Consider the following 15,527-nt stretch of genomic DNA (forward strand, 5'->3'; position numbering starts at 1 on the left):
ACCCGTTTCCCCTGCATCGGCAGGCGGACGCGCAACCGCTGCGCCACCAGGGAAGCCCTTTCTTGATTCTTAAAGTTGCCTAACAGTACCTTTCTGTATTCTCAGATTTTGATTTAAGGAGACCTCCTAATTAAGGAGAAATTAGTCTTTTTAGATTTAACATATTGTATCAAACTTTTCTAGCTGCTCTATGGTTTCCTAGTGTCAGAAACTTAAACTGACTTTACTCCTAACTCCTGAATTTTACTTTTGATGAGAAGTGTAAGTTACATATATAGTCTAAATGTATAGGAAAGGGATAAAAAAAAAATCACATGGGTATTGTTTGCTTATATTGTTTAAAGTAAATTTCTAAGGGACAGGTCTTTTATTTATTGCCTTTGGCGTTTACATGCTTTAGATTTTCATAGCGATTTCAGTACATTGGCTAAAAGGCCCCAAAGAATTTAGAGCATGGGCTGTTCCAAGGCAGTCTTTCTCCTACAGCAATATTCATGCATTTGACCTTAGTCTAACAAAGAGATTTATTATCATTGGCCGTTCCTAGCCATTCCTTAGTATGTTTGAACTTTGCTGTGCTAGTTCTTATAAACTGAGGCATTTTGGATCGCTTGAGGCTTATAAACCAAGTAAACAATTCTAAGGGTGTTGATGAGAACTGACGCTCTAATGTATGGTAGAATGCCGCTACCACTAACATAAAATAGACCAACACACAAATCACGGCTAACACCATGCTCAGAGCTTTCTTCCCGTGACCTTTTAGGAGTGTGTTGTCACATCTATGTTGGGTGCTGAGCATGCATATATATGAGAGAAAGATAGATATATACTTTAGTACTTTATTTCTTAGACGTGCAGTAGTGGTTTATGACTTATATTGGGAGTCTGCGGGCGTTTATCGCCCGAGCTTGTGAAGACAGTAGTGTCTGTTTATAAATAGTTCTATATAGAATAGTCCTTGTTTTTCATTTTTAATCCCTGTGGAAATGAAGCAAGAAGTCCTTGATTCAAGACTTGATTCTGTAACTGTTTTGTTTTGGGACCTTGTACAAGTTTGTTAGACTCTCATGAATTTAATTTACCCATTTGTAAAATAGAAATAATATCACTTCTCATTGTTGTTGAGAGGATTAAATGAGATAGAATAAGTGAAAGTTCTTTTCAATGTAGAAAACCAGACAGAAATGAAAAGTATTGTTTCTTTGGCTTCCTTGATCTTGTTAAAAACCCTTCTTTCTGTTGTCCATCCTTACCCCACACCCAGATAAGACAACCACACAGCCTGATGTTTTCATATGCCTGCCCGGAAGCAGAGGGTACCACATGGCAGCATCTAACTCCCTTCACTTAGGCTGTGCTGATCCCAACTCCTATGTCTCCTTAGTCTGTGTGCCTTAGTAAGAGGTAAATTTACTTCACTACCTCAAAGCTAGTAGAACCAGAATAAATGTTCACCTGCACGGGTTCAAACCCCTGCTGTGCCTCTCACTAGCTGTACAGCCTTTGAGAATTGCTCAAGGTCTCTGAGCCTCAGTTTCCTCATATAGAAAGTAAGCATAGTACTGCCTTCTTGTTAGGGTGGATTTCTGAAGGTGATACCTGTGAAGGACCAAAATAAGTGTTTAGCATTTAGTATATATGGTTAGTAATTTATACGTTATATGGAAATTTTGGAGGCTTCTTTCTTGTAAGTTTCTGGACAGAGGAGATATTACTAAATATTTTATGATAATTAAGTCAACTTTCAAAAAGGAAGTTTGGGGATTCTTTAAACAGATAGTGACCTGTAATGATAATTGACTTTCTTCTTGTTTGTAATGAAACAAGTGATAAACATCTTCATTTCCTTTTACCGTAGACACACACACACACACACACACACACACACACACACACACACACACTTACTTTGCCTGTTTGGTCTTTAGCACAGATGGATATTGTTTCACAATGATAGAAGAAGATGATTCTGGGATGCCTGTGGTCACTTCTGGATGTCTAGGACTAGAAGGCTCAGATTTTCAGTGTCGGGTAAGGAAGATAATTTGATTCTACTTTGTAACCTTTCATTGGCTAGATTTCAAACAGCCAAATTTCAAACAAGATATAACAATTGTTTTTGTTTTTGTTTTTTACTATCTTGTTTTCAGTAATTTGGAAAATGATTTGAAAATTCGCATTGGGTCAATTCTTCCTTCATTTAGAAATCAAATATTCATTTTATTTTTGCTTTTTACTTCTGGTTTAGTGACTCATTCGATCATCTTGCTCAAATTCCAGTTTGGTTAATTGCATTAAGCCAAACCTTCTTCCTCAGTTTACGCTACACACGTTGGTTATTACAAATAGAGTAGTAATTTTGTTGAAATGCAAAAGTTGCAGTAAGATAATACATGATAATTTGAAAGAAATTACCTAATACAATACATCAGTTTCACCATGTTTGAATAAAACTATCAGAATTTTAAGTGACTTCTCTGAATAGTGTTAATTTACTAGTTTTGGATGATATGACTTTGAAATTTAGGGGAAACCTATTAATAGCTCTTTGGGTTCAATTTTAGGACACTCCCATTCCTCATCAAAGAAGATCAATTGAATGCTGCACAGAACGGAATGAATGTAATAAAGATCTACACCCTACACTGCCTCCACTAAAAAACAGAGGTAAGAAGGGGAAGGCTTCCAGGCTGGAAAAGCTTTAGACATAAAGAAAATAAAAACTTGAATTATTCTCTTTTCTAAATGCATCTACCTGTACCATTTTCCACTACTGGGGCAGAGGACTGAGGCAAGATGACATAATGAAATGGTCGTTCAAAGACATGTGCAAGGAGTTCTCAGAAAAATAGCTGCATGTGCCTTCACTCTTAAGATTCTTACTTCTTTAACCTGTCCTCATTTCCTTCAGAAAACCGCAGTGTCTAGAGCTTGGAGTGGGTTTCAGGAGGATAGAGGAGAGAGAGGGTGTTTTACGTTTACCCCTAAATGTTATTCAGAAGTTACACTTCACTCAAAAACTGCTATTTGGCTACATTCGTTTTAAAAATAAGGACCTTTTAAAGGACTAATTCAGATTATTTGCTGGATGGCATTTCCTTTTACTTATGCTGGAGTGACTACTTTTTAGTCAATTCGTATGTATTGGTAAAATGGAGAAAATATCTAGAAGGTTTAATTCTAAGGCTATACATTTAGTGTTGCTCATTAAGAAAGACACACTCTCTGCAAAACCCCAAAGACTCCTGGTTAGAAACAGCTCCCACGTTTCCTTTCTTCTTGTTCTCACCATAAAATAAATGATTTGTAATTGTCATAGAGTCTTAAGTCTTACAAAAGTAGCTTAAAACGATTTGTCATGATTGATTTTTATTTCTTGAGAGAGAAAATCTTCCCAACAAAATACAATGACACTCCTGGGTTTTGATGATAATATTTTATAACATTTGCTCATACTATAGCCTAGAAAACTCTGTAAGATTGATTCGTAATAATTCACATCGAAAATTCACAGGCAGATTTTAATTTTGCCAGTCAGCATGCATGCTAGGTGTTACGGGTAACAGAGATGGATGAAGACAGCTCTTGCTCTCAACACATGCACACTAGGTTATGAGCGAGAAACATGGAAATAATTAAATGATGCTCAGGCAGGAAAATCTCAGCAGAGTTAGATTATAAAGTGTATTAAGGACACAAAAGAGCGAGTGGCTCGCTTTGGTGTGGGAGGATGTCAGAATAGCTTCATAGAAGTGATACTTGAGCAGACTTCAAGGAGGAACAGAAGTTTGCCAAGTGGATAAGGCAGGAATAAAAAATTTAAAAAGGAAAATGGCTAACATAAGCCAAGAGTTACGCTAATAACTGTTACATTAATCAACCCATTTGAGCCTCACAACAGTCCCATGGGGTACTTAGGCTTATTATTCCCCACTTAAAGGTGAGGAAATTGCAGCACAGAGAGGTTAATTAACGTCCCCAAGGTTGCACACAGCCTGTGAGTAGCCTGTGACTCTAAACAGAGGCGGTCTAGTAAGTGCAGAGGTTTAGTTTGTGATATTTGAGAAAGATTTGCAAAATAGAAGCATATGAAGCAGCATGGCTGGTTGGAGAAAGTCCCCTAATTCAGTTGTCTGAAGCCTCACGGTTCAGAGTGGGCCTGTGGATCAACAGCGTCGCTTGGAGCTCAGCAGAAATGCAGACTCTCGGGCCCCACCCCAGACTACTCAGCCTGCATTTTTAATGAGATTCCCCAAGTGATTTACATGCACATTAAAGTTTGGGCAACACTTTTGGTAGAAAAAGACCTATACGTGGCTATAGCTAGTGCCACTGTGTCTCAGCACGTGAGTTCGACACCTTGTTCAAACACAATTCCACTGATGTCAGGTTGCTGTAAAATTCTAAATGCTTACTTTCAGTTTTTTGTAGTGATTGCCTTGTGAATCAGTCGCAAAAAGTAGGTGATCTGTAGACAACATTTTGAATAGCATCTGTAGACAACGCTAATGTGTTGGGAGTGGGGCGGGAGGTGGGCGAGGAGTGCTGGAAATGAAGGTAGTTGTGCCAGAATCGCTTCGCTCAAGGAGAAAAAGTTTTTATTACCTGTAAGTGGAAGAGATGCGTCCTAGCAGTAGCGGTAGGGTTTAGGAAAACTGACTCAAATGCTGCAGTGCACATACTGTCCTGTAGATGGAGCCAGATTCTAGTTAGGACCAGGCAGGCAGGGGAGGATTCTCTGAAGAGGTTGAGTGCTAGGGACGTTTTTTGTTTGTTTGTTTGTTTGTTTTTTTGTGGTACGCGAGCCTCTCACTGCTGTGGTCTCTCCCGTCGCGGAGCACAGGCTCCGGACGCGCAGGCTCAGCGGCCGTGGCTCACGGGCCCAGCCGCTCCGCGGCACGTGGGATCCTCCCGGACCGGGGCGCGAATCCGTGTCCCCTGCATCGGCAGGCGGACTCTCAAGCACTGCGCCACCAGGGAAGCCCGAGTGCTAGGGACTTTTAAAAGCAGAGTTGAGTCTCTAGAGAACGCAGTGAAAAGGCTTTGAAAAGAAGGGTGGTAGTATTGGGAAGACAAGCCCTTGGTCAGGGCAGTAAGGGCGAGAGGATGTTACTGTGGCCGGTGGATTATGTTGAGGATTATGCAAGGTGACAGACTTGGGGGGAGTTTAGTGGCTGTAGGGTTTACCATTTTGAACTCTGAGAATCCCAGGTAGTGCCTGGGTGAGGGCTCTGCAGATTCCACCTCACCATTTTGGCACGGTCATTTTGGGCTCCAGTAAAAGTCACTGCCGGCTGTGGTCTGGGAACACTGGTCTTTCTTACACAAATATACCACAGAGCTGCTGCCTTTCTTGTTTTTGCCTCTACCGTATACACACGGGCAGCATTTTTATTGGAAGTGGACTATACATGTTTACTGAATATCAGTAATGCATTGGTCAGAAACATTTGCGTTGCAGCCATATTGGATATATGTCTTTATATCGTCATATTGGAGATAGCTATTTTTATGTTTTGGTGTAAAACCCAAAATAGAGAACAGGGATGTTAAAGAGACATGGAGCCATCTTATTTTTGATATTTTTAACTTTAGCTGTTGTTTTTATACTTATGACCAACCCTAACTTTTGTGGAGCCGGGGCAGTGGTGTAAATGGAAGTCCACATACCATTTACCTAATTATTTAAAACTCATAAACCAACGTAGAAGGCTGGTAAATAAAATACTCTCTGCTAACCAGACTTAACAGGAATCGTTTCATAGTGATGGGGAACAGCATCTTGGCATTTAGAACGCTTGAGCTACTTAGACTTACTCATTCCAGTGTGGGAGCGGGAGTGGCGGGGAGCCCCGTGCTCGGTCCTGTCTGGCACTGGGAAGGGTCTCTCATGCATGCAGCTGGACACCTGTTTTGTGTCTGTCTCAGCCTCTTGGCAGTGATACTGTCGGCTAGGAAAGTCTGAATCACTTACCTGGGTCCACAGCACTGGGGCAGCCCCCATAGACGTTTCTCTGACTGGAGCTAGTGTTGTGGCTAGACTGACCCGTGTGCTTCTTATTCTCCAAAATGCATCTTGGCAGCCACTGTCGGAGAAATCTGAAAGAAAAGATGTGCTATTTGCAAGAACCAGAGGGTACACAGCAAGGTCACAGGTATGGGGGGGTGGGGACCTGGGGTCCTCCCTTTACTGGGGTCAAAGGCGGGGTGCCTACCTAGGGTTTCACAGTTGCTCTCTTTATTGGCAAATTAATTAATTTTGAAAGTTGAGTTATAACTGACATGTAACATCATATTAGTTTCGGGTGTATAACGTGTAAACGACTTGATATTTGTATATGCTGCAAAAATCATCACCACCGTAAGTCCAGCTAACATTTGTCACCATACATGGTTACAAAAATATTGGCACGTTTAAAACACAAGAGTGGGAATTAGGGCACGGGGAGGGAAAAACAGAATTATTCAAGCGGTCAGTTATCCAGGGAACTTCACGGACGGGGTGACCTGCTTTCTTATCTAGTTGTTTTACTAGTAGTTGTGTCATACAGCTGGCAACGTGTTTATTTGAGATAGATGTCTTTGAAACAGATGCCTCGGTAATCAGAAGCTTAATGTCAGGCACCCACATGACAACACCCCAGCCCTCTGGTTTACACTCGGCCCACATGTCTTGCCCCAGACACCCCTTGGCCACTGCTCGGTCACCCCTCAGGCCTTTGGGTGAGTACACCAGCTCCTTGGTCCACCCTCAGGGAGACAGGGGGCCTCATAGTTTCCAGACACAGGCCTGGGGCCATTTAGGTAGAATTCCAGACTTTGGGGCAATGGCCAGTGTTTTAAATGGAGAGCAGGATGGGACAAATTCTGGGTGGACACATTGCCTGTGTTCTGCAGACCCACTGCTCAGGAGGAAGGGAACCAGAGCAGGGCCCTCTACAGCTCAGAGCCTAGGAAACTGGGATGTTTGCTCATGTGAATGGAGTGCTCACTTACTGTGGCTCCTTTCTAAGTCCTTTACATATACTGACTCATTTAATCCTCATAACAGCTCAGTGGGGAAAGCACCGTTAGCATCACCCCAGTTTCTCAGACATGCAGCTAAGGAACAGTGAGGTCAAGTACTGTGTGAAGGTTACACAGCTAAAGTACGTACTGGAGATGGGCAGTCGGCCTATGACCTCATCTCCCTGAATCGTCTATAAAAAGCCTTAAATGACATTCTCAAAAAAAGAAAAAAGCTTTTATGTATCTAAGAGGTAGAAAACTCTAAGTAAGTAGTGGTTAGCCTGTCACAAAATAATCGATAAACAAGATGATTACTTTGAAGCCGCCTGTTTATTATGTGTGCTTTGCACAATTAGCATTTTCTCCATTCTTAGAATATGGTGTTAGAGGGTTACTCCCTCTCTCTCTCGCACACACACTCTCTCTCCGCTCCTCCTCTCTCGTCCTCTTCCTTCTGATTTATCATTTATTAAGGCCCACTTATGTATCAATACTAGGCTAGTGGTTTTCAAACTTAGGTGCATTAGAATCCCCTGGGGAGGGGCTTATTAAAACGGATTACTGGCCCCCACCCAGAGTTTCTGATTCAGTAGATCTGAGTGGACCCCAATAATTTGCCTTTCTAAGGAGTTTCCAGGTGACGCTGATGATGTTGGTCCAGAGTCCACACTTTGAGACCCCTGGGCTAGGCGTTGCCTGATAGATTGTTACATATTATTATAGTAGACTTCCTATAAACCTATGTGTCAAACTAGTCTGAAGCAGACACTGTATTATTAAAAGATGAGAGGGTTAAAAAATCCAGCTCACCATTTTGTTGTTGTTGTTCTTTTTTTTCTTAATAATCGCTTTTCTAAAAAAGTTAAATGATTAACCTTATCTCAAAACATCTGTATTACTAGGTGCTAAATAATAACAGGCTTAGGTAAGGCTCTGTTATTAGACATCAGAGAAGTACTAAGCGGAGGGGTAAATACCTACAAATAAATTGTCTTATTAAAAAATAAACAAGAAAACCTTTTCTACCGATCCAGAGTTTTTTCACTTTTTTTTTTTCCAACTTAGATGCATTTTAGCAGGAAATTAGAGATACAAAATCACATCCAACAAATATTTATCAATGTATATTTAGGTCCTTGAAATTTTATTTGTCATCTTCTGTTTCAAAAAAGATGATGAAGGGTGACCAGAAAGCAGCGGAAATTCTTTTATGAATATTAGTTTTCCTTTTGCTTTGCTTATTCCATTTCAAGCACCAGCAAAGCAGAATACCCTGGGGCAATATTCTTTCTCCTGAAGGAAGAAATACGAAAAGTAATTAGATCAAATGCAGCACCTTCATTATAAACAATAAAATATGATTCGGGAAGCCCAGTCACACTTCAGCTGGTGCAAAGAGGAGGGAGACGTGTCTGTTTTGATGGAGAGGCTTGTAGGGAGAAGTCGTGGTGCCCTGGTGTCTGGCTTCCTGCCTGCAGACTTAGTGATGAGGGGGCACCAAGACGCTGGGAGGGTTGATGTATGGTTCCAGCGTCACATGGTTTGACCAAGATATAGTGAGTTAAACGTTCTCTTGAAATGGTGTGTAGGCAAGAGAATTTGATGAGGTTTTATTCCTCCTCCCAAATTACTTATTATTACTTATTTTTGTTTAATTTTTTTTTTTTCAAATGAGCACTTAAAGAAGTGAAAGACTGGTGTTGAAATGAACAGAAGCCCTTGCTTTATTAAATGGGATCCTCAAATTTGGCTTTTACAAGAACAAATAAAGTTCATGTAACTTTTTGGAATAGGTATAGTTTGTGTGTTTAAATATGGGAATTACTAATACACACTACATGTATACTTCGTGGAAAATGTATCAGAAACAACTGTTTCTGCTTTGAAATAGGGTAGTTTCAATGTCGTTTAAGTAAAATCATAATACAGGATTTCCAAAGCTAAACTTTACCTTATTATTTCTTTTCTTACTCAACTAAAAAATATATTCTGAGCAGTTTACAGATTTGTTTAAAAATGCTATTGCTTAGCTTCAGGTATTGCCAATTACAAATTAAACTCAATAGGTAACAGGTATTTAATCAGTGAAACCGTCTCTCTTATTCTCTATAACACAGATAGGTTGAATATATGATAGCATCGAGAATGTAAAGGTCAGTTGCAGAATTTTCCTTCTGACACATATATTATGCTTGTGGCAGTTTAAACCGGTACATGAGTCTGAGCTGAATTCCTTGCCAGGGAATAGCTCTAACATTTCTGGAAATGTGCAGCTTCTAACTGTTTTGGAAATTCTGGTTAACTGTGTATTTGGGATAGGTGAAAGAAATTTATAAATAATTAGACTTTTTCTTTCTCACTGAACACAGTAATCTGGATATAACAATTCTGTCTTAACTTCCTTTGTTACCAGAAAATATAATGCTAAATCTTTTTCTGCAGGAAAATAACTAGAATATTATGTCTTTGTTCTTATAGTGAATTTATTTCTAGATGTTACTGTAAGATGACATCCCAAGATATGATGAGGGTAAATTACTTTACAGTATTGTTTGTTGACTAAAATCCTCTGACAAGAATATGCTTTTCGGGCACTTTGTGCTCTGTTAATAGAAAGATATCTCCAATTTATCTGTGGTTATAACATTGAGAGCACATATAAAGATGTCTTTGGGCCATCGTATTTCCAAGATTCTTTCTAGCAATGTGGTTTTTTATTTCTTATTGCAATTATGAGCTATCTTCTAGCCTTATAGAAACAGTCCCGGCATTTTAAGCAGTTGCGAACCAGTTAATTATCAGAGAGAAGACAAGTAATGACAGAACGCTGTTCTGTTAGGAAACCATTGGTGATTCTTATTTGCCTCTCAGAGTGAACCAGACTTCCCTAGAGAGTTCCCCATTCTACTTCCCTGAGCAGTTGGAGTGACAGCCAGGTAGAAATCTGCTGGCCTAGAGAGAACTGTGGGCTCTGTTCTTTGCCTGATATGTATCTGGAAGTGTTCGCTTTCCAGGACTCTGGCAGTGACTTGAATGTTTACGTTGTTAATGCTCTGAGCACAGGTAATGGCAGGTTAAAACATGACAGGCACGACCAACAGAAACAAAAGGCATATTGATAAGGCTCACTATTTATGACAAAAGACAAGGAGGCAGTAGGGGACAGGTTTATTGGGGCAAAGAAAAGGAAAGTGGGAAGGTAATGCTAGCCTTTAAAAAAAGTGCCTGATGGTAAAAGGAAAAAATCCCCTAGACTCTTTCTGGTCTCACTGCTCTCATACATCAGAAACCTAGTATGATGAGTAATAAATACACTGTTCTTACGGTTCACAGAGTGTTCTGCATTTACGTGGAAAAGTGAAAGTCGATGAGGTTGACAGTTTTTAGTAAAATTATATCACTTGAACGAAAAAGTATTCTGTATTTGTATACTGAAAATATGTTGCGCATATGTAGTTAGTTACTCTAGTTTTCATAGAGTATCCAGCGTTCTCTTTGATTTTCTGCAAAATCAGGCTTTTTTGCTTTTGTTGTCCTTAAAATTGGAAATAGATTTTAAGCTGTTGGCAGCGACATCATTTGCACCATGGTATTTGTATACATGCGTGCGTACAAACGTTGTTCTTTGCTCTCTCACTGGCGGAGGTGTTGTGCTCATCTTGGGTTATTGTTGACATTGCCTGTAACCCAAAGGAGCGGGGGAGGTATGGAGGGAAATTTTACTAAGAAAATTCATTGTGTAAAATCTTAGCCCGCGTAATTTTAAGAGCTTACAAATTATTTTCAAGATTTCCTAAGCAACACTTTTTGGACAACGCATGTGGTAATTATATATGATTCCTGTTGTTGTTAAAGTCTGAACGGCTCTTTGAATGTGTACTCTAGTAGATCACGGTCCTGAACTCTTTCTCTGCTCAGTTGGCAGTGTTTCTGAATTTAATATAAAACTGCCTTTTAAAAAATGGTCTCTCATTTATTCTTTTCAGATGCAGACAGACTACTTCCATTAATATTTTACAAGGAGTGTAGATCATAAATAATTTTTTTTTTTTGCGGTACGCGGGCCTCTCACTGCTGTGGCCTCTCCCGTTGCGGAGCACAGGCTCCGGACGCGCAGGCTCAGCGGCCATGGCTCACGGGCCCAGCCGCTCCGCGGCACGTGGGATCCTCCCGGACCGGGGCACGAACCCGTGTCCCCTGCTTCAGCAGGCGGATTCTCAAACACTGCGCCACCAGGGAAGCCCCATAAATAATTATTAAACATATGTTTTAGACTGATGAGTAAATCATAACATTAACCATCATAAGATTTGGATGAGAAATTAGTATAAAAATCTGTGGATTTTAGTTTATAATAAATAATCCAAACTTTCTCTGATATATTTCACAGTAAGATTTATTTTCATTTCATATGTTCGTTTTACTTTCCTGATTTTGGTAATTGCATTACCATTTGGTGAGACAATGTCCTTGTTCTTAGGAAGTTCACTCTGAAGTGTTTAAGTGTGGAGACATGTCTGTAACTTCAGATGATCCGCAGAGTATACATACATATAAATAAATAAATATGAATACAAACGTACATATACATACCTTTATATAGAGAGAGCGAGATAGGCACACACATACATACTGAGAGCAAGAGAATTATAAAGTAAATATGGTAAAATTTTTAAAATGAAAACTCTCTAAAGGGCATATTGGAGTCCTTTATCCTTACAGGTTTTCTATAAGACTGAGATTATTTCAGAATAATTAAGACATACGTTCACACTGATGGTAAAAAAGAATAAACTTGTAATCTTTTTTAAAGGGTACTTTGACAACATGTATGAAAAACCTTAAAATATATATCCTTCAAACTAATAATTCTACTTCTTCAAATCTAGATTAAGAAAATAATCATTGACATGTGCAATGATGTATGTGTAAGAATGTTCATCACAGAATTTTATGTATCACAGCAAAGATGTATTGTAGCAAAATCTTTGCAGTCTCCTAAATATACATCATCAGAAGACTGACTTTCTAATTAGGATGTGTCTGTATATGTGCTGTGTAATCTTTGAAACTCATTTTGCAGAAAAATTTTTATTGTTTTGGAAAGTGTTTACAATATTATAAATGAAAACAATCTAGTTACAAGGCAATTCTAATGATTTTTTCCCCAAATATTTTATTCGTGGTGAAATATACATAACATAAAGTTTACCATCTTAATCACTTTCAAGTGTACCGTTCAGTGATATTAAATATGTTTATAATGTTACACAGCCATAACCACCATCCATCTCTATAGCTCTGTTCATCTTGTAGAACTGAAACTCTTACCCAATTAAATATTAACTTCCCCCATCTCTCCTCCCCCCAGCCCCTGGCAACTACCATTCTTCTTTTTGTCTTTATCATTTTGACTTCTCTAAGTATCTCATATAAGTGGAGTGTTTGTCTTTTTGTGACTGGCTTATTTCACTTAGCACAATGTCCTTAAGGTTCATTCATGTTGTAATATATGTCAGAATCTCTTTCCTTTTAAGGCTAAACCACGTCTTATGTATATACCACATTTTGCTTATCCATTCGTATGTCAGTGGACACTTGGGTTTCTTCCATGTTTTAGCTGCTGTGAATAATACAGCTATGGGCATGGGTGTATACAATGCCTTTTTGTGAACTGTTTTGTTCATGAACTTTTTTTGTTCATTGAAATGGTACTGGAAAGGCATACACTAAAATGTGAGCAGTAATTTTTATAAATAGTGAGGTGGTGGCAATTTTATTTATTTTAGTTGGTTGGTGCTTTTCAGTTTTTCTTCAGGGAACGTATAATACTTTTGAATGAAAAAAAGTGGGGGAAGGTCCCCAGCCAAAATGTTTAGGTAGCCGTACCATTAAAAGTTATACAGCACAGTTGGAAAACATCTTGTTTGTAGGTAACCAAAGTCATAAATTACAATACCTTTTAAAATTAAATAGCAGTAATTACTCTCCCAAGGATGTATGGTGCCCTTAATAAGAACGGTGCTAGTTCTATTACTAGGTAAGTGCACCAGGTTTTCAGTCAGTTTCCTCAAAATACGTTCCAGAGACTACTTGCATATAAATCACCTGGGATGGTTGTAAAATAGAAAAAATATACTTTGAATAAAAATCTCTGGGGTTGAAGTCAGTAAATCTGCATCTGTATAAAGCTCTCCAGGTCATTCTTATTTTTACAACGTTTGAAAAATCATGCCGTAGTATTATAAATCTTATTTGTCAGGAACTGGAGTTAAAACAGTGTGAATACTGTTTAATAATTTGTTCTTTAAAAGGATCACACGGTAATTCTTTGAGTGGAACATACCCATTCTTTTAAAATAGGATGCCGTTTATGAAAAATTAAGCTATGTATTTTTGAAGGACATCTTTGTTTGAAGTAATGCAAATCATGTATTCTATTTATTTGGCAATATTTGAGGAATTCTGATCCTTTGTATCCATCATAGGATTACTTTGGTTTTTATGTACAATGAATATAGATTTGTTTTTTTATCCAAATTCATGATATAGAGTGCTCCAGAAACCACATGAGAAAAATCTGTAAATGCATCAGCTGGATCTGAAATAAAGATGAACAACCTGCTTATATCTTAGGGGTATTGATCCATTTACATTTATTTATATCCTGTGCTTTTATCCTATGTCAAACCTATTCCTTCCAGAGAAGAAGAAATGCATGCTCTTGAAGTGAGTGGCTAGATGAACAATGATTCATGTTACTCAGACTTATTTAATTTAGAGAGTATATATATATATTTCTCACCAATTAGCAGATTAAAAGGACCTCTCAAATCTTGCATATGGAGCTTAGCAAGCACTTTTAGGAAAGAGTTGCTTCCTAAATTTTAAATGAAAATAATCTCTGTATCATGGCTCTTTTTACTTTCTTTTTAATTTCAGATTTTGTTGATGGACCTGTACACCACAAGGCCTTACTTATATCTGTGACTGTCTGTAGTTTGCTGTTGGTCCTTATCATTTTATTCTGTTACTTCAGGTAAGAGTTTCTAACATGTAGATATAGAATTTTGAGTTTATAATATCATTCTCATACTCTTCTACCTGTTGACATTTTTTACCACAGCTTTCCTTGACCTAATTAGATCTTAGATTTCACTGATAATCAGTTACTATTGATAAAATTTGTCCTAATGGAGCTATTAATAGATACCTATCTCATTTCTGCTTCAGATAGCAAAACCACCCAGAAAAAATTTCATCCCTAGGAAATTTATGGTAGCTAGGAAATTCAGCAACTAGTTGCTACTGAGGTTTGGTTCAAAACAGAGAAATGACCATGGTGAACTTAGAATTGCTTTAGTAATTCCTTATTTTGTGAGCTAACAATATCCCCTTAGCAATGAAAGATTTTAAAGATAATTTATAGATTAATTATGAAAATAACATATGTTCAGTTATTAAATTACAGTATGGCCATTACCAATTTTTTCAGTCACCTAAGAACTCATTTTCTAGTTTGTGAGCTATCAAGGACCTGTAAATTCTTATCTTTAGCTTTTTGTAATAGTAATTTAGGTTACTTTTCTACAAGTAGGAGTTGATTCAAATAACATCCTTTCTAATTGAAGACATAATTATTGATAAAAGTTTTTAAAGTTTCAATTCATCTCATGTATCTATACATTGCCTTGGATGAGAAAATTGTAATGTCTTTTGTAAACCAAAAATTTGCATCTGTAGTTGATCAGGGACCTTATAAGAAAAGATTTTAGGGAATGAACATTGGAACTGTATAGAAACATTAATGGAATGTAGCCTGCTTGGATATATGCATTTGATAGGGATGGAGAAGAAAAATCATATGTGGTTGTGAGTGAGTAAAAACATGTAGTTTACTTTAAAAAATAGGTTAGAAGAAGAATTACGATTTTGTTCTGGAAATCATAACTAAGGGTAATAAATACTGAGCATCTAATCTTGTATTATGTGCAAAGATAAAACCTGCTGTGGTTACTGTTCTATCTGCATGTTTGCCCCTATCATTGCAATCCAGTGTCTAACGTTATCTTTCTCTGTGCATCTTCAGGTATAAAAGACAAGAGACCAGGCCTCGGTACAGCATTGGATTAGAACAGGATGAAACGTACATCCCTCCTGGAGAATCCCTGAGAGACTTAATTGAGTCTCAGAGCTCAGGAAGCGGCTCAGGCCTCCCTCTGCTGGTATGAGAAGAACATACCTTGAATTTAAAGGAAATGTATTCTGGGAGGAAATGTCAATAACTGCTGGGTTTCATTTTACTGAAACAGATAGGGCAGTGGACAAAGAGAAAGCGCTCTGCAGTCAGTCAGACATCAGATCTCAGATACAGGGTTTCCTGATAACATTTTGACATATTGGGGGTGAGGTCATTGTTCTTTAATGTAAGTGTATGGTTGCAATCCAGACCCTCAGATGTTCTGATAAAGAGCAGATTAGAAGACATTCAGCATGGGACCATCTTCCCTCTGTTT

The 15,527-nt window shown here is 38.3% G+C and overlaps 1 protein-coding gene across 34 annotated transcripts in view; it reads left to right on the plus strand.

Moving 5' to 3' along the window:
- Positions 1-15,527, plus strand: part of BMPR1B (bone morphogenetic protein receptor type 1B) — a 454,241-nt gene that overhangs the window by 386,247 nt on the left and 52,467 nt on the right. For 33 of the 34 annotated variants that reach the window (XM_055085847.1, XM_028491661.2, XM_055085860.1 and 30 more), the window contains 4 exons: positions 1,932-2,034; positions 2,568-2,670; positions 13,954-14,050; positions 15,101-15,236. In XM_055085847.1, the coding sequence (XP_054941822.1) occupies positions 1,932-2,034; positions 2,568-2,670; positions 13,954-14,050; positions 15,101-15,236 (439 nt within the window). The remainder of the gene's footprint in view (positions 1-1,931; positions 2,035-2,567; positions 2,671-13,953; positions 14,051-15,100; positions 15,237-15,527) is intronic. The other variant, XM_055085863.1, reaches the window with a different exon arrangement.

The sequence above is a fragment of the Physeter macrocephalus genome, chromosome 7 (genome assembly GCF_002837175.3).
Source record: "Physeter macrocephalus isolate SW-GA chromosome 7, ASM283717v5, whole genome shotgun sequence".
NCBI lineage: Eukaryota > Metazoa > Chordata > Mammalia > Artiodactyla > Physeteridae > Physeter > Physeter macrocephalus.